General features: G+C 35.9%; 2 protein-coding genes across 5 annotated transcripts in view; both read right to left on the bottom strand.

The window, feature by feature from the left end:
• The window catches only part of LOC103513667 (polypeptide N-acetylgalactosaminyltransferase 5-like), an 18,647-nt gene extending 9,222 nt beyond the window's left edge, over window positions 1-9,425 (bottom strand). The window contains exons 1-2 of the mRNA XM_026826804.1: window positions 9,409-9,425; window positions 9,110-9,350 (exon numbers count right to left, since the gene is read on the bottom strand). Coding sequence (XP_026682605.1) covers window positions 9,110-9,350; window positions 9,409-9,425 — 258 coding nt within the window. The remainder of the gene's footprint in view (window positions 1-9,109; window positions 9,351-9,408) is intronic.
• The window catches only part of LOC103513666 (putative polypeptide N-acetylgalactosaminyltransferase 9), a 59,326-nt gene that overhangs the window by 1,738 nt on the left and 32,757 nt on the right, over window positions 1-24,831 (bottom strand). Inside the window, exon 1 of one of the 4 annotated variants that reach the window (XR_003392724.1) lies at window positions 6,083-6,303. The exons of 1 other annotated variant lie outside the window; for it this stretch is intronic. Coding sequence is in view for 2 of the 3 variants with exons in the window: in XM_026826803.1 (XP_026682604.1) it covers window positions 10,225-10,233 (9 nt within the window). In the remaining variant the exon portion in view is untranslated. Of the gene's footprint in view, window positions 1-6,082; window positions 6,304-10,207; window positions 10,234-23,913; window positions 24,052-24,831 lie in introns of those variants that run through there. 2 more of the 4 variants (XM_026826803.1, XM_017445906.1) reach the window with 2 other exon arrangements.

Genomic DNA, 24,831 nt, shown 5'->3' with positions numbered 1-24,831 from the left:
ATATTTTCCCTGAAAGGTCAGGATAAGCCGTCCTATTTGTTCAATATAAGATAAGCATAATAACTAAAATCCGACCAATGTTTGGCGATGAGCTACACAATCGGGCCCTTAAGAAGCGTACAAACAAAGTGGAAATAACGTATAAACGCTGCTATGGAAACTCAACTATCTAAAGGCGGTCCCTCCCGACTGGTCGAGAGCATGTTGCAAAAAATAGCCTCCCAAACTAACCTTAGAAGTCATTACACCTAGTACTAGCTAATGGCAAGGAGTACACGACTGACGATACACTGCCAAAATAAACTAAATACCTACAAGAGTACAAGAAGGAGTATGATTGCTAATATAGTTCAAAACAGCTAGGAACGACACGTTCAGGAAAAGTACTACAACGACAGACTATAACAAGGGACCCTCCTACAGTTTATGATCATCGACTCAGAAAATATAAGATAAAACCCAAGTCAGAAAGGAACGAGCAAAGACTCCATTATGTGAAAATACTTCACTAATCTACAATAGCACAAGTGATTAGGGATATCACTAAGACTCTTACACCTTCACTGATATAATCAGACATTGGCATATCCTTTGCACTAATACAAGACGATCAGATATAGGGGTTTTATTTGACTAGCATCCAGTCGCGGTCAATTGCAGGACCAACCTTAATATGTGAATCTAATAGCATAAATCGTCAGTGAGACCTAGAATACTAGTGCTAACGTGGGTACAACACTAGAGGAAGTAGAACGTTAAATAGACGCTGTCTAAGTATTTGCGTAAAACAGCTAGGTTACTAGAATTGAATAGAGATGAGACAGATTCCACAGCACCTATCCACCTTCACATCTCTAACTGTACCATACCTCAAAATATAGTGATACAGATAACAAAAACTACAATAATATGCCGATATGAACATGCGCCTGAGCGAGCAAGCAGTTAAGTAGTTGTTTTTAGTGGATCGGACTCCATACTGACCCTTGTAAACATATGTTTAGTATGTGTTTAAAAAATCGGAAGAAAGATTTCAAGTGTTCACCCTATGTCATTTTCCTTGAAAAGTCATAGAGATATAGACCATCCTCAAATTTGATAATATACTAGAGTAGATAAAAACTCACATATTAATGAAAAAGATAGTGTATCAACCAAACTTCTCATATAGTAAGAATAATATACTTCCCTATATGACTAATAAAATAAATATAATAAACGACAGTCTATCAACTATATTTAACCTTTATCTCAACAAATAGTGATAAGCTCGCGAGATTCTTTCTTCTTTCTTTTGGTTTTACCTGACTGAAGTTGTTATTAGTTGTAAGGTAGAGGGAGCAGTTTCAAGTTGTTACGTAGGTTAGATTTACTGAGGGAAGCTCAGTATAGTGGGTTGTTCTCGAAGAGATCAAATTTCAGGTCAGGAACATCTTAAACGGTACTTCCATTAATTTCTTCGTCGGTATCTTGAGAACAATGTTAAAACCAAAAGAAAGAGTTTTTTTTTTTTTTTTTTTTTTGAAACTTCATGTGATGTAATGGATATTTGATAGTATGTATTGTCAAAAATTATTCCCGTAATATACACTAAAGGATTTTGGATTTTCCCAACTTCACTGTGACATATTATACATGAACCATGAATCTCCATTGTATTTATTGTATTTTTTATTATTTTGACAAAGTCTGCTAAGAACACTCTTCAATTATAGTGGTACACTTACATAACCATGTGACATTAACCACGTGTGCGTATGAACAGACACTATTTTACTCGAGCACATTCGCGTGTTTGTGCTACATACTAACAACTATGTGAATAAGCAAATGTGGTGGATTATCGTTAATATTTTTTTATGAGCCATCTAGTCCCGCGTTGTCATAAATCTGGGTGAGATTCTCCTGAGCGGGGGAACACTACAGAACATCTCACTTTTAAACTTGTATAAGTTTTACACATCTGGAAAAAAGCCAGACTTGGCCAAAGTTATAGTCGCGTCGGTCTCAGTGAATCACTGACCATGCGGATCTACCTAGTGATCGAATGGTCCAGCTGGTTAGATGACTGTACGATACAACCCATCTGAAGCGATCAACGGGTTAGTGAAGCTAACCATACCACCTACCTAAAGGTGAGTACGAAAAGGTACTACAACAGTATGAGTTAACAAATGAAGGGATGCGCTCGATAACGTGACAGGATACATTAAAATTGTCAACAAGAGCCCAGCAGTCTAAACAAGGTGTCGTATATTTGATGGGTTAAAGAATAATACATGTATCAGTAACAGGAAAATAACAGGAAGATTACTCGCGAGTTGCAAGGATTGAGAGAGAAATGTGTGATTTATCTGAGGTTGAAAATGGGTTAGGTATCTTTAAACTGCTTCGTTTTATGTTGTTGTAGCGGCTTTAGTTGTAGCCGAATGGTGATGGCAGAACAAAGAAAGGATATCTTTTTTTTTTCTGCCATACACCGGTCTAGGTTTTCCTTGCCCCTGGGATCAATTTAATTTGAAGAAACCATTTACTGATGAAAATTTGTAATGAAACAATAAGTTGAAAAAATGTCCTCAATTTGATAGTTTCTTTTTCTTGTGAGAATCAAATTGTCGCTCATCAACCTCCATGCACACATTAATTTCTGTAGTTATGGTACATTGTAGATAAGATGTATTATTGGAAGAACATAATATTTATCACCAGTGAAGGGAAGCGGTTAATTAAGTGTCCTTAAAAGTAATGAAGTGAGCTGAAACCATTTAATGGTGTGGACATGATTACTACATATGTGCGTTATGACCGAAAGGATCCCAAAAGTGTACATCACAAAAGCACTGTTGCTCCAAATCTCGACTTCTGTCCATTATTGTGGAGATTCGTCCCAATAACATCATATAGTTACCCATTTTTTTTCAATAATATTATCTATCGATCATATTTTATACCAGCTGCTAAAAATAATAGTGAATGTTTGTTTTGAAAGATTATTTCAAAATATTATCGGAGATTTCATCAAAATAATTCTGTACATTAAACACTTGAAAAGTAGAATTATAATGGATAGTAGTATCCAAATTTTACAAGTACATACCTATACCTAGCTATTATTGTACTGTGCACATTTTTTAATATTGTTCAAGCACTACTAGATATGTGCGTTATGACCGAAAGGATCCCAAAAGTGTACATCACAAAAGCACTGTTGCTCCAAATCTCGACTTCTGTCCATTACTGTGGAGATTCCTCCCAATAACATCATATAAGTATATATCTGGATTTCTCCTCAAGTAAAAGGAAGCTGCAGGATAACTGTGTGAGAATATTACAACTAATAACCATCACCAAACGGAGAGATGTTAGTTCAAGCACCATTGAACAAAATACAAAAATAGCAACAGAGATTTGAATGCCTAAATATACAAAATGCCTAATCAACGACAGAAAGAGTTTTTTCTATTTTAGTGCCAAACAAACAATGTACAAACGAATCAATGCTTCATATTTTCAAATGTAAATGACAACCAAAAATGCATCAAAACAAAAACAAATTGGGGACGAGAAATGTCAAACAGAAAATGCGGATAGTATTTAAAACGAAACAACACGACTATCGGCGCTCCTCAGGCAATAAGTATCGTCGCTGCTCAGGCAAAAAAAAAAAATGTAAGAAAAATTTAGGACTTTTTCGTAAATTTTGGCTCAAAATGCCTAAAATATGATGTTTTTTATGACATTTTAGAAAATTTCGGCGTTTTATGATGTTTCCCCCAAAAAAGCTAAAATATGACGTTTTAGTATGATATCATGACATTATGACGTTTGAAGGACTCTGGTTATTACCTATTAAATACAAACATCCCCATTCATTTCCGTATGATAAGTACGACGTATCTCACGAGAAAGTTTATGTCGCTTTAAAGTTCAAATGAAAGATGTTTCCATTTCTAACATAGTATACAGGGTGAATAAGAGTTCCTTGAGATGAAATTATAAAAGGGGAAAAATATAAAATAAGAAACGGAAATTTATCCACAAAATTGTGCCAAATATGACGATATTAATTTCAAATGAGACGTTATTAATTGGAAATATTATTAATTTTAGTTAATTTTAACCGAGTGTATTATTATTTTGAAAATTGGAGTCCTAATTAACCCAATAAAATGTGATTTTCCAATTTTTATCTACTTTTTCTAGTGCCTATTTCCAATACCCATGGGTGGAATCGCGGGCTATTACGTCCAGAAGTGGCTGTAACCACCCTAAAAGAAATTTCCAACAGGGCGTTACTGGGCTGATCTACGAGTAGTTTATTTTGGGGGGAAAGAAGGAAAAATAATCGTTTTCCTTACAGTTACAGACTATTTTAGTCATGTTCCTCATTTCAATTTCAACTATAGCGAAATATGACAATAAAATGAATCCCTTCATAAAAGTGAATCCTCAAACGAACAAGGAAAGACTTAACCCAAAAGAGAATATACCTACAACTCATACTAGCATTTGACATCACACCCAGAACAATACAGACAGCAACATCACTTACGACTTTTACGAGGCAAGGATCGACAAAACTTGAAAATAATCGGTTAAGGAAAGACTTAACCCAAAAGAGAATATACCTACAACTCATACTAGCATTTGACATCACACCCAGAACAATACAGACAGCAACATCACTTGCGACTTTTACGGGGTAAGGATCGACAAAACTTGAAAATAATCGGTTAAGAATGAGGAAAACACATGGGAACATCCCAATAAATAAAAGGGACCCGAGAATCACATAGGGATTAAGGATTTAGGAACGGTAAATCGATCGTGCCCACTTACTTGAAGATTCCAATCAAACCCTCCGATAAAAAACTTGTACGAGCTGGTCAGCCTCCCTGGCGGAAATCTCAACTCAAAGGTATCGTCGCAAATATTGGCAATCAAAGGTGAAACAACATGCGAAGAATTCCGGGCTAACACATCGAGTAGAGGTTGTAACCAGCCTAAAATCAATAATAGAATAGAATATAACTTGTTTATCCTGCCCGAATAGGACTGAAAAGTCCCTTTACCCCAGCAGTCTAAACAAGGTGTCGTATATTTGATGGGTTAAAGAATAATACATGTATCAGTAACAGGAAAAAAAGGAAGATTATTCGCGAGTTGCAAGGATTAAGAGAGAAATGTGTGATTTATCTGAGGTCGAAAATGGGTTAGGTAGATATCTTTAAACTGCTTCGTTTTATGTTGTTGTAGCGGATTTAGCTGTAGCCGAATGGTGATGGCAGAATAAAGAAAGGATATCTTTTTCTGAAATCTCAACTCAAAGGTATCGTCGCAAATATTGGCAATCAAAGGTGAAACAACATGCGAAGAATTCCGGGCTAACACATCGAGTAGCGGTTGTAACCAGCCTAAAATCAATAATAGAATAGAATATAACTTGTTTATCCTGCCCGAATAGGACTGGAAAGTCCCTTTAACCCAGCAGTCTAAACAAGGTGTCGTATATTTGATGGGTTAAAGAATAATACATGTATCAGTAACAGGAAAATAACAGGAAGATTACTCGCGAGTTGCAAGGATTGAGAGAGAAATGTGTGATTTATCTGAGGTTGAAAATGGGTTAGGTATCTTTAAACTGCTTCGTTTTATGTTGTTGTAGCGGCTTTAGTTGTAGCCGAATGGTGATGGCAGAACAAAGAAAGGATATCTTTTTTTTTTCTGCCATACACCGGTCTAGGTTTTCCTTGCCCCTGGGATCAATTTAATTTGAAGAAACCATTTACTGATGAAAATTTGTAATGAAACAATAAGTTGAAAAAAGACATCACAATCACAAAAGTTTGATTTTATCGAATTTGGGACAAAGAAAAATCCCAAAATGAAGTTTACGAAGGCAATGAAAAAAAAAAGGAGAGATAAAAAAGAAAGAGGACAGAAGAAAAATGGAAATTTTCTGAAGTTCAGAGTTCAGGCCCCTTATTTTACTAACACGATTTTTATTTTATCCCACGTTTCTGGACTTCACAGCACATCATCCAAACATCACGAAAAAAAGAGAGAAATTTTAGGAGCGTACCTCGAGCGACCAACTGAATCCGCCGATTTGAATAAATTGGGGTCTACAGAACCTCAAGGCGAAATCATCGTCCCTGATTAGTTCGATAACTGGCGACACAACCGTGCTATTGTCCCGAGCGATTCTATCGAGAAGTGGTTCTAACCATCCTGTCAGCACAAATCAAAGAAGAGTTAAAGAAAGAGTTGTAGCAAGACAGGTGGCGTGAAAACAAATTTAACAAATATGGCAAAAGAAGTAGTGCTTGTAACATCGCTATTGGTTAAAGTGGTATCTAAAAAAAAGATAGGGGAAAATCAGAGCTATAACGGAATTAAACAAATTGAAAAAAATACTAAATAAAAGTCATAGACCTACCTACAGTAATGGGAATACAACAAATACTTTAGGATAATTTGGAAAACCATCACCGGATCAGTTTTTGAAATGCCAAATTTGGAGTACATAGACATACAGGAGTGGTAACTAGTATGTTAGGTATACTACTCGTAACTCTCCTCATCAAGTTCTAAATAATCTAAATGATACTGATAAATTAAAAGAAGAGATATTTCGTACTCTAATCATACCTAACCTACTCCGAGTAAATTTACATCACAATCTAATCTTATATATGATGCCTTTGTATCTTCATACGTAAAAATCCTTGGAAATGGAACCTAAAGTAAACTAAACCCTATCCTTCATTAAGACATTAAAAATAATGTTAAATTTAAACAAAGCACACGTTGTTTACATGTTAGCTTCGTTGAAAGATGTTAAGGCATCATTATTAATTGCCCTCTTCCAGGTTCATAGGCTTAAAATTTACCCTTAAGTCTAAACACTCATCAGTCTCATCACTTATGAGAACATTGAAAACTAGATCTATTGATTTCTAGAAGAAGATGATTTTGTTTGCCAAAGTTAAAGTCGTCACAGATGAAATTGTAAGGACCTTAACCCATATCAGTCCGCTGTGGCCAATTTTAAAATCAAGACTAGAGCCCGTTCTCCCTTTATTCCCAATATAAGGTTTAAGTCACCCATCCATTTATTGGCGACAAAAAAGGGGGAAAACTACTTTTCAAATAGTAAATATGATCATTAATAGAAATTAAGAAACTTAAAATAAATTTGATAGTACGGAATATCGGACTCAAGGCTATGAGAGAAGACCTAGAGAGTGATGCATGGAAAAATAAAGGATCTTTAATACTACGAAATAAGGCAAACATTAAATTAAAACTTGAAAAGAAAAAAAAATTCTACAATCTGCAGATTTGTTAAGTTCTTCAGAAGCTTGACTAACTACGAAAAGTTAGTACCGGAAAAGACAAAGCTTTACTGAAACTTTGAAGCAAAAATATTGTACATGTTTTAACTACTTCCATCATTTAAAAAAAAAAACTACTTCGCAGGTTACTCTAATCAAACTACAACGATGTTTCAAACTACAAAATTGCAACAATAAGGATGAACTACTACACTTACCTTGTAGTCATACTCGAAGTACTGATTTCCCTTAGATCCATGGCAAGGATACAGGATGACATCCCCTCCAGCGTAATCCAGACAAGCTTCATCCCTCCGGATTTCTCCGTGCTTGCTCATCATCCAGAACTGGAAATGAAAACGGTCAAGGTCATTTTAGAGAGTCAAGGTCATGATAAAAACGTTCAAGGTCGTTAGGGGATAAGTCGAGGTCATAATAAAAACCTCCAAGGACGTTATGGATAAGTTAAGGTAATAATAAAAACATTCAAGGTCGTTAGAGACAAGTCAAGGTCATAAACGTTCAAGGTCGCTAGGGACACGTCAATTTTATGATAAAAACGATCCAGGTATTTGTAAAAAATAGTCAGGACCACCCTTGCAAGAAACAATGTTGTTTTTTTTGCCAAATTTTGACCCAAACATTCATTTCTAGTAAAATTCCTTTGCCAATTTCTGACACAGACTTTTTTGTTTTCTCTAAATGTTAACCTGAGCTTTAAACCCATGCCCGAAAATTTGGCTTTAAACCTGTTAAAAACTAGTAATAGTTTTTAGACTGCGGGAGCAAACGGACTTTCCAGTCTCATTCTGGCAGTATAATGTTGTTGTTGTTGTTGCTGATAGTGACAATGGGGGTGGGGGTACTGTCACCTGATCATAAATCAGCTGGTTCCTTAGATACACTAGAGACCGATCAGCAACAACAACAACAACAACAACAACAACCCAATAGTCAGTTTCCCATGAAGATGCCTATAAGATAGGCGAAACTCGAGTCGGAGTAGAAAAACACAAATACCTAGTATCCAGTAATAATAGAAACGGTAAGAATAATGTTAATACATAGGATGTCTAATATAAACCTAACAAATAATCAACTTCTCGGAAGTAGCTAAAACTTCGGAGCCATGGTAAGTGCGTAAATGGTACATCAATGAGTATGTCTAAAGTAAAATAGACAAATACCTATATAAAGCCCTCAGCTAGCCTGGTTAGCACGTCTGCCTTGTAAGCACTGGATCAAGGGTTCATTTCCCCACGGGGACGAGCTTACTCCTAAACAGACAAAAGGTTCGTTCTCGGAACAGCTCGCTTTTTCTACTATCCTGACCTCATTCTCTCATCGATTTCGGAACGATAAGACCTCAAATAGATAAGTTACAAGAGCTGGCTTTCTCTTATACTGTCCTGCTTCTCTCTTCGATTGCGGGACGATAAGACATCCCTTGTTAAAGTTTCCTTCGTCAAACCTACTGAAAGCGCACTTACCAGATCGTGTCCTATCCTCTGATAGTAATAGTTCTTGTACTCATCCATCCACACTTCAGCCAGACGAACCTAAACAGACAAAAGGTTCGTTCTCGGAACAGCTCGCTTTTTCTCCTATCCTGACCTCATTCTCTCATCGATTGCGGGACGATAAGACTCCAAATAGATAAGTTACAAGAGCTGGCTTTCTCTTATACTGTCCTGCTTCTCTCTTCGATTGCGGGACGACAAGACCTCCCTTGTTAAAGTTCCCTTCGTCAAACCTACTGAAAGCTCACTTACCAGATCGTGTCCTATCCTCTGATAATAATAGTTCTTGTACTCGTCCATCCACACTTCAGCCAGACGAACTGAGTTCCTCTTCAACACGTTCACTCCCGTCCTCCACTTGTAGGGAGATCGTTTTCGGAAGATGTGACCTACGTGGGAGCAGGGGACAATTTCCAGGGTGCCCCCACACATCCATGTCTGAAATACAAAAGGTGCAATAGCTAAAATATTTCTCACTGTACGGTAGGGACACCTCCACCGGACAAAAAATAAAAAAAAAAAAAACTGAAATACAGTTGAGCTTGATTTACAACTGGAGAGCTTTCATAACGGGTTGAGTAACCTCTCAAGATCCAATAGCTCTGAGGGAAAACAATGGACTCGTGATCTGGGGGATGTGGGGCTCGAGTCCAAGACAAATAAAATTGCTTAGGACCGGATATTATTTGATTATTTCTAAGAGGCATTTCACAATTTTATGCGACGTTAGAACTGTTTCGGGCTATGCGGTCCATCAAGGGCTCCAACCATCCTAAGTAATGGCAAAATTAGGGTCAATATTGGCAGTGTTAGCTTCGGACACCACAAGAGCTTTCATAACGGGTTGAGTAACCTCTCAAGATCCAATAGCTCTGAGGGAAAACAATGGACTCGTGATCTGGGGGATGTGGGGCTTGAGTCCAAGACAAATAAAATTGCTTAGGACCGGATATTATTTGATTATTTCTAAGAGGCATTTCACGATTTTATTCGTGTGTAGAATTTCTCGCTATGATGTCAAGAAGAGGTTCTAACCATCCTAAAAGGAATCATCAACTGGGGATCAAAAACCTATTGCAAGTTGAGTTTCCTCAAAGCATTAACTCCAACATCTAACTTTGGATTTTGTTGGTCCTGAAACGTTTAACGTTCTCTAGATTACATTATTTCTTTCTTTATTATAGGTGCCTTAATGATATCAGGGATTGTTTTAAAAAGTATACCAACCTAAGGAGTTGCCTTAAAAAAATTTTGTAAAAAAAAAAGTTACGATTCCAATCACTATAATTCACAAAAACATACATGACGTACAAAACAAACTTCGTTCTCGTGTGTAGAATTTCTCGCTATGATGTCAAGAAGAGGTTCTAACCATCCTAAAAGGAATCATCAACTGGGGATCAAAAACCTATTGCAGGTTGAGTTTCCTCAAAGCATTAACTCCGACATCTAACTTTGGATTTTGCTGGTCCTGAAACGTTTAACGTTCTCTAGATTACATTATTACTTTCATTATTATAGGTGCCTTAATGATATCAGGGATTGTTTAAAAAAGTACCAACCTAAGGAGTTGCCTTAAAAAATTTTAGTAAAAAAAAGTCACGATTCCAATCACTATAATTCACAAAAACATACATGACGTAGGTACAAAACAAACTTCGTTCGACAAACATCCCCATTCATTTCCGTATGATAAGTACGACGTATCTCACGAGAAAGTTTATGTCGCTTTAAAGTTCAAATGAAAGATGTTTCCATTTCTAACATAGTATACAGGGTGAATAAGAGTTCCTTGAGATGAAATTATAAAAGGGGAAAAATATAAAAGAAACGGAAAATTATCCACAAAATTGTGCCAAATATGTATGACGATATTAATTTCAAATGAGACGTTATTAATTGGAAATGTTATTAATTTTAGTTAATTTTAAACGAGTGTATTATTATTTTCAAAATTGGAGTCCTAATCAACCCAATAAATTGTGATTTTCTAATTTTTATCTTCTTTTTCTAGTGCCTATTTCTAATACTAAACTTCCTTGGTTCGTTCTTTCGTTGGTATTTTTCAGAGGTGAATAAGAGTTCCTTGAGATGAAATTATAAAAGGGGAAAAATATAAAAGAAACGGAAAATTATCCACAAAATTGTGCCAAATATGGCGATATTATTATCAAATGAGACGTTATTAATTGGAAATATTATTAATTTTAGTTAATTTTAAACGAGTGTATTATTATTTTGAAAATTGGAGTCCTAATTAACCCATTAAATTGTGATTTTCTAATTTTTATCTACTTTTTCTAGTGCTTATTTCTAATACTAAACTTTCTTGGTTCGTTCTTTCGTTGGTATTTTTCAGAATTCCATCAAGTATCTATCTATTTTACCAAAGTTAATATTCTAGCAAAACTCGAAACTCAAAACCTAGCTGATGGTTGTGTAGGGTTTTTTTGTTTCATCCCCAATCTTTTGCAGCACGAGGACGAGTCTCCACTTACTTCAAGGTCCCAGTTAAACCCGCCCACATGTAATTTGGACCGCTTCCCCCGTTTACCAATGCCAAATCTGACAAACTTTCTTGGTTCGTTCTTTCGTTGGTATTTTTCAGAATTCCATCAAGTATCTATCTATTTTACCAAAGTTAATATTCTAGCAAAAATCGAAACTCAAAACCTAGTTGATGGTTATGTAGGGTTTTTTGTTTTATAATTTCCACTTGATAAATTCATTGTAACTAAACTCCCCCGGTATAAATATGTATCATGTATAAACTCCACGGTACATAATACCTGGGGAACATTATGTTGAGTTCACATCATAAATACGTACACATTATTAAACTGTTTATGTTTAACCAAAGCATACATAGCATATACCTGTGTATTTACACAGCATACGAAACATAATATACATAGGTAGGTACATTATTCAGTAGTGTATAAGAAGGGAAATGTCAGTTCTGAACATTCTGTTCGAGAACGAAAAGATTTTGATAAAAGTGATCGACAATAAAGGTGACCTCAGATTTGGATTTTTCACAACTTTTTACGTAGGAATCGACCTTTTATTAATAATATTTTCCCAAATGCAACTCCTCCATTAGGAATAAGGGGGAATGGAAGAGAGGTGGAGAGAAACGGGGCAGAAACACCTCTAGACCAGGCTCGGTTTGAATTCTTGGAGAAAAAAAAAAGATTGGCCCAGCACCTCCAGGTTGAGAGTTAGACTCGGCCTCTGTGGGGTAGTTAGGTTCGTGAAATTTTCACTCGATTAGGACCATAAAAGCAAAGTTCTGAAACTGTGTAGTTTAATGTGTTTAGGTGGAGAGAAACGGGGCAGAAACACCTCTAGACCAGGCTCGGTTTGAATTCTTGGAGAAAAAAAAAAGATTGGCCCAGCACCTCCAGGCTGAGAGTTAGACTCGGCCTCTGTGGGGTAGTTAGGTTCGTGAAATTTTCACTCGATTAGGACCATAAAAGTAAAGTTCTGAAACTGTGTAATTTAATGTGTTTAGAAGACATTAGAAGTGGAGTTAAGATTTGGAAATAAATAGACCTTTTTCAAAGGATATGACAAAGCTCTACAAAACGTGGATGAGTCTGTATTTTTATTGCACTGAAATTTTCACTCGATTAGGACCATAAAAGTAAAGTTCTGAAACTGTGTAGTTTAATGTGTTTAGATGAAATTTTCACTCGATTAGGACCATAAAAGTAAAGTTCTGAAACTGTGTAGTTTAATGTGTTTAGAAGACATTAGAAGTGGAGTTAAGAAGATTTGGAAATAAATAGACCTTGTTCAAAGGATATGACAAAGCTCTACAAAACGTGGATGAGTCTGTATTTTTATTACATAAGACTAATTTCTGTGATCTGAGCCACAAACTGATTTCTGTGATCTACAAATCAATAAATTATCCTTGAAATATTAGCTGAGCTACCGTTGAAATATTAGCTGAGCTACCGTTGAAATATTAGCTGAGCTACCGTTGAAATATTAGCTGAGCTATCGTTGAAATATTAGCTGAGCTATCGAGGAGATCCAAAGCGGAACCTTCCGAGGAGGAATAACTAAAAATACAACAAAAAACCTCATCCTTCGGTCAACCCTCAGGAAAGACATGGAAAATTGAAAAACTAAACCCGTGCACTGAAGAGTTCGAGGAAATGATAAAACTGTCTTCCACATTCTTTCAATTGGTTTTTCATTGCGAACTATTTCCTCTTCCCCTTACCTCCTCAGCCAACCTTGTGGCTAAGGTCATGAAATGGGAGTCACGTGTCATAAGATAATCAAACAATGGGATATTTGAGGTCATATAGAATTAAGGTCGAAACGTCTTTTCGCCCACAAATTAAAAGTTGAGTGGGCTAGCGTAACCACGGGTTCTATAATTCTGCCCCAGGAAAACTTTATCTTCAACAGATATGGTTCGTTCTCGGAACGACTGACTTCCTTCGATCCTGTCTTAAGTGAGAATGTCGTTAAATACTACCAATTAAGGGGAGTGAAAAAACATATAAACTTAAGGCGCAGGGATTAAAATAAAATCGCCTAGCAAATAATTAATATTTCTTCTAGAGAAAAGGGACCATCAGGTAATATAAAATAAGAAGCTTAAGATTACCTTTTAGTAGGCTTATAAAAAAGAATTGAAACCACTTCCCCCCACGGATTGTTAGGAAAATAATTAATGACGGGCAAAAATGGCAATTTATCTTGGGAAATTATTTGAATATTAAAATGACACCTGGGAATCTCGGAAGATATTAAAAAAGAAGAATGAAGTGTGTTTAAATTGGTGAGGGTGGGGCTGTTTATTTTCCTTTTATTTTATCTCTTGGGATGTTATCTTATAATTAGGTAAAAAAAAAAAAAAAAAAATACCTAGTCCGGAATCTATCCATCCCAATTGACAATAATTAAAATCAGAATTTCTAGGACAAAATCAGTGTCTGTGATTCAAAACCTTGGTTACTAAGGAACTAAAAGTTTATCCACAAAACATGAGGAGTGAAAAAGATTGCTATAGTCCACCCTACCTATAATATAGGTGGGTCCACCCTACCTATAATATAGGTGGGAAGGTGGGTATAGCTAACCTAAAGTGTTTAAAAAGGTCTTCAAATGTATAATCAGAATTTCTAGGACAAAATCAGTGTCTGTGATTCAAAACCTTGGTTACTAGGGAACTAAAAGTTTATCCACAAAACATGAGGAGTCCACCCTACCTATAATATAGGTGGGTATAGCTAACCTAAAGTGTTTAAAAAGGTCTTCAAATGGAAAGAACTTTTTTTCAAGTTGGAAAATTAATTTCAATTGAGTGATATTATAATCAGAATTTCTAGGACAAAATCAGTGTCTGTGATTCAAAACCTTGGTTACTAGGGAACTAAAAGTTTATCCACAAAACATGAGTCCACCCTACCTATAATATAGGTGGGTATAGCTAACCTAAATTGTTTAAAAAGGTCTTCAAATGGAAAGAACTTTTTTTTTTCAAGTTGGAAAATTAATTTCAATTGAGTGATATAAAAAAAGTTTTTCAACGGAAGTTTTTTTCTTTCTTTATAAATCGTCAAGTTTTTTGTGAATAATTAAAATAAATCTGTGTATAAGTTTCGACTTAATGACTTTCCTAAAGAAAAAGAAAAACTCCACGAAATGTTTTATTTATTTTGAAATAAATACCCCCTCCTTCTTTGGAAAACAAACGGCGTTTTGCCTTTCCATTTGGTTTAGGAAGCTGTTTTTTTGAAACCAAATTCTCGGAAGTAGGTAAAACTTCGGAGCCATGGTAAGTGCGTAAATGGTACATCAATGAGTATGTCTAAAAGTCTAAAGTAAAATAGACAAATACCTATATAAAGCCCTCAGCTAGCCTGGTTAGCACGTCTGCCTTGTAAGCACTGGATCAAGGGTTCATTCCCCCCGGGGACAAGCTTACTCCTAAACAGACAAAAGGTTCGTTCTCGGAACAGCTCGCTTTTTCTCCTATCCTGACCTCATTCTCTCATTGATTGCGGGACGATAAGACTCCAAATAGATAAGTTACAAGAGCTGGCTTTCTCTTATACTGTCCTGCTTCTCTCTTTAATACGTACACATTATTAAACTGTTTATGTTTAACCAAAGCATACATAGCATATACCTGTGTATTTACACAGCATACGAAACACTTTCTTTATAAATCGTCAAGTTTTTTGTGAATAATTAAAATAAATCTGTGTATAAGTTTCGACTTAATGACTTTCCTAAAGAAAAACTCCACGAAATGTTTTATTTATTTTGAAATAAATACCCCCTCCTTCTTTGGAAAACAAACGGCGTTTTGCCTTTCCATTTGGTTTAGGAAGCTGTTTTTTTGAAACCAACTTCTCGGAAGTAGGTAAAACTTCGGAGCCATGGTAAGTGCGTAAATGGTACATCAATGAGTATGTCTAAAGTAAAATGGACAAATACCTATATAAAGCCCTCAGCTAGCCTGGTTAGCACGCCTGCCTTGTAAGCACTGGATCAAGGGTTCATTCCCCCCGGGGGACGAGCTTACTCCTAAACAGACAAAAGGTTCGTTCTCGGAACAGCTCGCTTTTTCTCCTATCCTGACCTCATTCTCTCATCGATTGCGGGACGATAAGACTTCAAATAGATAAGTTACAAGAGCTGGCTTTCTCTTATACTGTCCTGCTTCTCTCTTCGATTGCGGGACGATAAGACCTCCCTTGTTAAAGTTTCCTTCGTCAAACCTACTGAAAGCTCACTTACCAGATCGTGTCCTATCCTCTGGTAGTAATAGTTCTTGTATTCGTCCATCCACACTTCAGCCAGACGGACCGAGTTCCTCTTCAACACGTTCACTCCCGTCCTCCACTTGTAGGGAGATCGTTTTCGGAAAGACATCTTACCTGGTTGCCTCCTTGTTTATGGCACGGGTAAAGGCCGACAGGTTTATGCATATCGGTGGGTTTGCACGCAGAATCAATACACATTCCGGACCAGTCGTTGCTCACCTGTAATCCATTTGGAACAATGTAAACGTTAGGAACGACCAGATATTAACTGGATTCTTTAAGTTCAAAGAGCTATAGAACCCGGAAAAGTGGTTCAAGGAGCAAATTACAAGAGTCATAGGATTGTAGAAAAGGTGGCCCTAAAATTTAATGAGTAAATTTCTAATATCCAACATGTTTGTCAAAATTAAAAAAAATCGATTTTCAATTTTATGTGTGGCAAATTTCTTCTGAATTGAACGAACTTGGGAATAAAAATTTGTTCGTTCACTATTCGAACGCTGTTTCAGCACCGAACAGGTAATTTCCAAAAGCAATTTGACCTCTAAATTGTTCCCTCCAAAACGGGACCATTGAGGTGTTATAGGATACCTCCGTCCTTTCGCCTTTCCCAATGGTCCCCACTGTCCACTCCTAAGTGCTTCCCACAGTAGATTCGTAGACGTTCAACCCATCCTTAGGGCTATTTGCCCCTACACATAAGCTTCGGAGTGGGCTTTTTGTGTGGAGTTAAGCTCCGCAGTACTTACATCTCCGGAAGCCACAGCATCCCCGGGGATAAACAGTTCGGGGTAAATGTTGTCCAGGTACCACTTGAATGATTTGCAGCCCAGATTTCTCCTCAGCTCTTTCCTCGATGTGACGTCACCAAAATCGCCCTGGAAAAATAATGTTCAGAGATGATTAGGGAAAAATTCGATTTACCCCCGGTTCTACAAAGTGAGTTTAAACTTGAACGGAGTATAAACATACTTTGTGGCCCCGGACCTTAGTGTTAATATAGGCCCGACGGTGCTTCGAACTTTTAACGCTCGGGCGCCTTTCGGCGCGCTTGATAGCCATAAATATTTAAAGGCACATATAGCCCAGTGGTAAAGTGCTTGCTATGCAGGAGGTCCCAGAGTCGACCAAAAATATTGCACTTGAATTTTGACTTCAGATTGAAAGAAGTTTCGATTCCGATGGTACGTAGATTATAGATAGCTAATTGAAATATGAGGAGAATAAAGAACAAGAAACAAATCAACAGAGAGAAGAAATAGAAGGGGAAACGAGAAGATAAAATGAAAAACAAGGAGCGTACAAAGGAACGAAATAAGGAGGAGAGTCGGGAAAAACGAAGAACAAGGAGTACACAAAGAAATTACAAAGCAGAGAAGTAAGGAGAGCAAAGAAAGTAATAAGTTGCTATGATCATTATTACGGTGGGTATTATTAAATTTTCTTTAATTGAAATGAAAACATGTTTCTCTTTCTCTCCCGTACCTAAGGGATAATTAGGAATATTATCCCCTTAAAAAAAACTCCTTTTTTTTTTTTTTTTTTTTTTTTTAAGATAATACCAAAAGTTGGCAGTATCTATGAGTATTGAGTATGCTTTTATGGATTAACAGATCAAATAATTTCTCAAGCTGATCGGTGCATCAAAAGGAGCAGTGAGTAAGCTACCAATGGCCGGCCGGTTCCACAATCAGAGTTTAGACTTTGTTTAAGTTTAACTCTTCGATTAAACAATCTGGTTGTTTCAAGTCAAAAAATTAGATTGTTTAATCCGAGAGCTTTGTGGTCCTGGCATCCTGGTTATCAATGAAATATTTGTAGAGAGATTTTTACATAGTTCATCTCGTGTTATACATAAATATTTTCATTCAATATTTTCTTGTGCGTACGTCACTGATGTAACCCCAGTTAAAATGAAAAGAAGAAAAGTGTTAAGATGTACAAATGTACAAAGCTCGAAAGGCAAAAAGAAAACATGCGAAAATATTAAATTCAAACGAGGAAAAATATGTTCGTTAATTTTTAGTCAATTAGTCTTTTTCATGTTCCACAAAGGTTTGGAAAAAGGAAAGTGAAAACATTTTATTTTCTTCTGTTTCAGGTGTAGGAAGCTCCAGTTAAAATGAAAAGAAGAAAAGTGTTAAGATGTACAAATGTACAAAGCTCAAAAGGCAAAAAGAAAACATGCGAAAATATTAAATACAAACGAGGAAAAATATGTTCGTTAATTTTTAGTCAATTAGTCTTTTTCGTGTTCCACAAAGGTTTGGAAAAAGAAAAGTGAAAACATTTTATTTTCTTCTGTTTCAGGTGTAGGAAGCTTTTTTTTTTATTCAGAACAGAAACGAAAGAGAAACTTCCAAAGCGAATGGTTTTTATGTCTTTCTTCATGAAATAAATCTCTCATACCTTGTTAATTTCTCAAGGTTTAACCTCATTTCCACGAGCATTCATTATCTTTCTTTTTGGCGTGATCACCAGTTAAAATGAAAAGAAGAAAAGTGTTAAGATGTACAAATGTACAAAGCTCAAAAGGCAAAAAGAAAACATGCGAAAATATTAAATGCAAACGAGGAAAAATATGTTCGTTAATTTTTAGTCAATTAGTCTTTTTCGTGTTCCACAAAGGTTTGGAAAAAGAAAAGTGAAAACATTTTATTTTCTTCTGTTTCAGGTGTAGGAAGCTTTTTTTTATTCAGAACAGAAACGAAAGAGAAACTTCCAAAGCGAATGGTTTTTATGTCTTTCTTCATGAAATAAATCTCTCATACCTTGTTAATTTCTCAAGGTTTAACCTCATTTTCACGAGCATTCATTATCTTTCTTTTTGGCGTGATCATTTTTTTTTCGACGATACGAAATTTATGGACCACATTATTAATGGTTGAATGGTTCATTGCTTAAGTTCAAGTATTTCTCTCTCTTTCGTAGAGTTTAAGCAAAGCTCAAGTGCTCCCATGTCCAGTTTTCAAAATTCTCCAGTACAATTTTTCAACTCACTGTTTCGTTTTTTTTCTTTTAAAACGATTAACAATCATTGTTTTTACTTGAGACTTGGCTAAAACATAACTGACAGCAAAATCTGGAACATCTAGAAGTTATGCAGGAATGAAAATTAAGAAGAAACATATTAGTCCAAATAAGCAAAGCTCAAGTGCTCCCATGTCCAGTTTTCAAATTTCTCAAGTACAATTTTTCAACTTACTGTTTCGTTTTTTCTTTTAAAAACGATTATCAATCGTTGTTTTTACTTGAGAGTTGGGTAAAACATAACTCACAAACTGATAGCAAAATCTGGAACATCTAGAAGTTATGCAGGAATGAAAATTAAGAAGAAACATATTAGTCCAAAGGAAGCCCCAAATTCGGAAAATTAATCAAAACAACATTCTAGTCTTAAGCATGCGCATACGTACAGATTAGTAAACCAACACATGCCATAATCGGGACAATAAACCCAAGATGAACAAGAAATGAAAATTATTATACAAAGGCGTTTTATACACACTGATTTCAAAGAAAATGCGTCAAGTTTTTTTTCTGATTTACAGTAGTTATCTATAGAGAAAAAATAGTTTGTAGTTTTTATCAAATTGTTCAAAGAATTTAGATTTTATTGAGCTAGAATGAATTAAGCAACGGACTAGAAAAAGCAAAAGCTGCTGTCCTAAACAAAATGTCACATCTGATTGTTTTTCAATTTCGAAGCTACATCTTCTTGCCTAAAGAAAGCGACCGATGCGACGGTAAAGTAGAAAAATGAAATAGCTTACCCCAGCAGAAATAATTCAGTTGCTTACATCCTAAAAGTTTAAATACATATACTGTTACCATGCAAGATAAAAGGATTTTACTCCTCGGAAGTCAGGTACTCGAAATTGACCGAGTTGAATGGCTAGTTTCTCTGGCTCAGAAATGACTGCCAAAAACTTCAATGACGTTTCCTGAAAAGTTAGGAATTTGGATATACTGCCTTTTCATTAAGGAGGGCAGCATTGCAGTCCGTTCTTTTTTAATCCAGAGACTTCAGAGTACACTAAGCCAACTTCAAAGATATTGATGATGCGATGATAGCGATGAAACCACAGCCGAAACTATTGATGAATAATGAGCGTAGAGCAAGATTTCCAGCATGCAGAGATTCCACACCCTAACCAAAAGCATTTGACAGACACCGCCAAGTTTCTAATCGCACTGTCTCGCAAGGAAAGACAATGTCAAACTGCCGTCATCCAGAACTGTCCTGGATAGATGAGAAAAATGATGAATGAACATTTTCCATGGCAATTGATGATGCGATGATAGCGATGAAACCACAGCCGAAACTATTGATGAATAATGAGCGTAGAGCAAGATTTCCAGCATGCAGAGATTTCACACCCTAACCAAAAGCATTTGACAGACACCGCCAAGTTTCTAACCGCACTGTCTCGCAAGGAAAGACAATGTCAAACTGCCGTCATCCAGAACTGTCCTGGATAAGATGAGAAAAATGATGAATGAACATTTTCCAGGGCGAAAAAAATGCCAAGAGCTCCCAAAGATGTAAAGCATGTCGAGCGTTGTGGCGTTCCACAGGGAGATGTTTTATTACCTGCAAATTCCAAGAAAATCCCCCAACGTGAACTTTGTTATTTTTCATATTTATCTGAAAAGTTTTGTCGTTGATGCTTCGGATGACAGGACACACGACGTTAGAACTGTTTCGGGCTATGCGGTCCATCAAGGGCTCCAACCATCCTAAGTAATGGCAAAATTAGGGTCAATATTGGCAGTGAACTTCGGGCACCACAAAAGCTTTAATAACGGGTTGAGTTAGCTCTCAAAACCCAGTAGCTCAGAGGGAAAACAATGGACTCGTGATCTGGGGGATAGGGCTCGAGTTCAAGTGAAGACAAATAAAATTGGTTAAAACCGGACATTATTTGATTATTTGTAAGAGGCATTTCACGATTTTATTTTATCCCTTTTCCAGCTTGGAGCGTGGACAAAAAGCTTTATAAAAATATAAAGAAAACAAGATTTCAGTAGACACTAATAAAGTTATAGGAAGACACTGTTGAATTGTGTCGAAACAAATAACACTATAACTGGTCTACCTCTAGCTACATTTACTTTGAAAAAATAAACATGATTGTATTAGAAAAGAGAACACAATAAAAAAAGAAGACAACACAAAGTGAAAATTAGTTTGAAATAGAAAGAAGGAGATAATAAAGGAAAACAAAAGGAAAGAAAACTGAAAGAAAAGCGACCGCATCGAGAAGATTGGATTAAATTATACTTCATCATTTTCTAATGACTGATGGAACCTACAGGGTGTGACTTCTTGTCGGAACTTTTATAGGGAATATTAAGGAAACTTGTATTGGAAATGGGAACAAAAAGAACCCCTAGGTATTCTGTACTTTGGAACCCTCTTTCAGCCTGCTGATAGGCAATTGTGAATTTTGTCATTAAAAATGTGGATAACGATTGTAGAATACTTACTGTTGCTTTACGCAGCCTCCACGGATGTATGTAGGACTATACCACCTCCAAATCGTCCTGTCACTTGTCGCCAGATGTTGCTTTACGCAGACCTAAGTCCTCTATACATGTAGAATGAATGCTATCTTCAACTTCAATGACTTCCCTCAAGCAAATAAAACTCAAACACAATTTGACTGTGATCACTATAAAACAAATGGGGGTTTATTTACACTTTATAATAAACACAATACAAGTTTACACAACTGGAAAATAGCAATTTTCCTTCGGAAAAGTACTGAAAAACCTCACTTTCAGCTTTCCCAATTTTCTCAATTTTCTTTTCTTTTCTAAAATTTTCTAGCTTCAGATTTTCGCTCCTAAAAAACCGCATCACAACGAGCACAAAATAAGATCTCGAATTCTACCAAAAGTAGAAATCGTGAAGGTAAAATAAAAAATGTAAACAAAGATTTTGAACCCGGTAAAATTCAAAAAATATACAAATAAAACTATCCCTGTTCGTGACAGTGAAGGTAAAATAAAAAATGTAAACAAAGATTTTGAACCCGGTAAAATTCAAAAAATATACAAATAAAACTATCCCTGTTCGTGACACTTACCCTGAAGCATTTAAATATCCCCCCAAAAAACGTACAAAAATACAGGCTAATGACGAAAAAATTTGAGAAATCTGTTTAATAAGTAGCTATATCTATAACAGCGTTTTATACCTAGGTATTTCAAACCACTTAATCCCTGTTCGTGACATCCTCCCACCAAATTTTGATCATACAGCAAATGAATCAAAATTTCTACAAAATAAGTCTAAAAAGGGAAAAAACAAGATGTACTTTAAAGGGTTAATATGTCCTAAGGCTACAAAGGGTTAACATGTGCTAAACAGTAGACACTAATAAAGTTATAGGAAGACACTGTTGAATTGTGTCGAAACAAATAACACTATAACTGGTCTGCCTCTAGCTACATTTTACTTTGAAAAAATAAACATGATTGTATTAGAAAAGAGAACACAATAAAAAAAAGAAGACAACACAAAGTGAAAATTAGTTTGAAATAGAAAGAAGGAAATAATAAAGGAAAACAAAAGGAAAGAAAACTGAAAGAAAAGCGACCGCATCGAGAAGATTGGATTAAATTATACTTCATCATTTTCTAATGACTGATGGAACCTACAGGGTGACTTCTTGTCGGAACTTTTATAGGGAATATTAAGGAAACTTGTATTGGAAATGGGAACAAAAAGAACCCCCAGGTATTCTGTACTTTGAAACCCTCTTTCAGCCTGCTGATAGGCTATTGTGAATTTTGTCATTAAAAATGTGGATAACGATTGTAGAATACTTATCCTGAAGCATTTAAATACCCCCCCCCCAAAAAAAAACGTACAAAAATACAGGCTAATGACGAAAATTTTTGAGAAATCTGTATAATAAGTAGCTATATCTATGTACAACATTAGCGTTTTATACCTAGGTATTTCAAACCACTTATTTCCCGAGGGAGGCGGGGTTCTTAAGTAAAACTTTTAGTTTTCGTTTCAAATATCATGATTTACCATTATAAAAAAACAAACGTACAATTTATTGCATGCGACGACGTAAAAGTTTCAAAGTAGTTATAGGAGTCACTGAATCCAAACGTAGTCAAATTTTATGATAAATACCTTGATTGCACTTAATGATTGGTCTGATTCTTAGGTATAGGAAGGAGAAAAGGAATCAGGGGTTAGTTTGGTGGACTTTATGAAGAAAAGTTTGGGGGTGATTTGACCAATGTGACTCGATTTGGAAAGAGACATAGAATCGGATAGATTTTTTTCCAGGCATCCCCCTTTTTTTATTTATCATTATTATTTTTTTTTTTTAGTGCGTCAGCATCATTCAGATAACTAATCAACATAAGTAAATTGATGAGTGCCCAGTTTGGTTTCCAAAGGATTAGACCAGTTGCTCATCTATTTGATCTATAAACTGCCAACGGATCAACAGACGGCAGTTAGGGTTCAGCCAAGCGATTTAGCGAGGACATCTCGAGATCTGTATTAGAAAGAGATAAACCATGAAACTTCATACCGAATTTTGAAGGTTTTAGAATTATAATGGATAGTATCCAAATTTTACAAGTACATTGTATTTAAAAACATGATACACCTATACCTAGCTATTATTGTACTGTGCACATTTTTTAATATTGTTCAAGCACCATTGAACAAAAACAAAAATAGCAACAGAGTTTTGAATGCCTAAATATACAAAATGCCTAATCAACGACTGAAAGAGCTTTTCTGTTTTAGTGCCAAACAAACAATGTACAAACGAATCAATGCTTCATATTTTCAAATGTAAATGACAACCAAAAATGTGCATCAAAACAAAAACAAATTGGAGACGAGAAATGTCAAACAGAAAATGCGGATAGTATATTAAACGAAACAAACGTACAATTTATTGCATGCGACGACGTAAAAGTTCCAAAGTAGTTATAGGAGTCACTGAATCCAAACGTAGTCAAATTTTATGATAAATACCTTGATTGCACTTAATGATTGTTCTAATTCTTAGGTATAGGTATCGCCTCCAATTGAAGCCACCAATTTTGAAACTGGTTGTATTTCGGAAATGGATTCTGAAAGTTTTGGGATCAATACGTGGGATGACAGGAGAAACGACGTGCGTGGGGTCCCTCTTAACTTGATCCAAAAGAGGTTCTAACCAGCCTATAAAACATTAGCAGGAATCAAATAAGTTACAGGCAAGTCTCAAGGCCTCCAATTGAAGCCACCAATTTTGAAACTGGTTGTATTTCGGAAATGGATTCTGAAAGTTTTGGGATCAATACGTGGGATGACAGGCGAAACGACGTGCGTGGGGTCCCTCTTAACTTGGTCCAAAAGAGGTTCTAACCAGCCTATAAAACATTAGCAGGAATCAAATAAGTTACAGACAAGTCTCAATCACACACCCGACAATTACTCAAGACAAGACAATATCCCAGACATAAAATACAATCTTGAACCTAGAACAGTTTTTGGATCATGCACATATTGCACATCCCTTGTTCATGTCCCACAATTACTCAAGACAAGACAATATCCCAGACATAAAATACAATCTTGAACCTAGAACAGTTTTTGGATCATGCACATCCCTTCTCTTTTTCTTGTGAGAATCAAATTGTCGCTCATCAACCTCCATGCACACATTAATTTCTGTAGTTATGGTACATTGTAGATAAGATGTTGTATTATTGGAAGAACATAATATTTATCACCAGTGAAGCGAAGCGGTTAATTAAGTGTCCTTAAAAGTAAAGAAGTGAGCTGAAACCATTTAATGGTGTGGGCAATGACTTGTTTCAGTCTCTTAATCCGATCCAGAAGCGGTTCTAGCCAGCCTAAAACAATTGTCAGGGTTTCATCAAACGTCAGTTTCAGTTCGGACGGCAAAATACCCATTTTGGCGATAACAGGGGAAACGACAGTAGTAGGATCACGAGCGATACGATCCAAGAGTGGTACCAGCCACCCTAGAAACACCAGATGGAAAACCCATTTATTACTGACTTCTTATCAATACTTAATCTCTTGAAATGAGGGAGTTTATATATGCGAGTAATAAAAAGCGTAGTGTTGTGATAAAAAGTACTCAATGTCAATTATGATTTTGTTGTAAAAAAAGAATAAATAAT

The sequence above is a fragment of the Diaphorina citri genome, unplaced genomic scaffold (genome assembly GCF_000475195.1).
Source record: "Diaphorina citri unplaced genomic scaffold, Diaci psyllid genome assembly version 1.1 scaffold1006, whole genome shotgun sequence".
Classification (NCBI taxonomy): domain Eukaryota; kingdom Metazoa; phylum Arthropoda; class Insecta; order Hemiptera; family Psyllidae; genus Diaphorina; species Diaphorina citri.
Note: the sequence above shows the minus strand (reverse complement) of the source record. Positions and strands in the feature narration are given on the sequence as shown.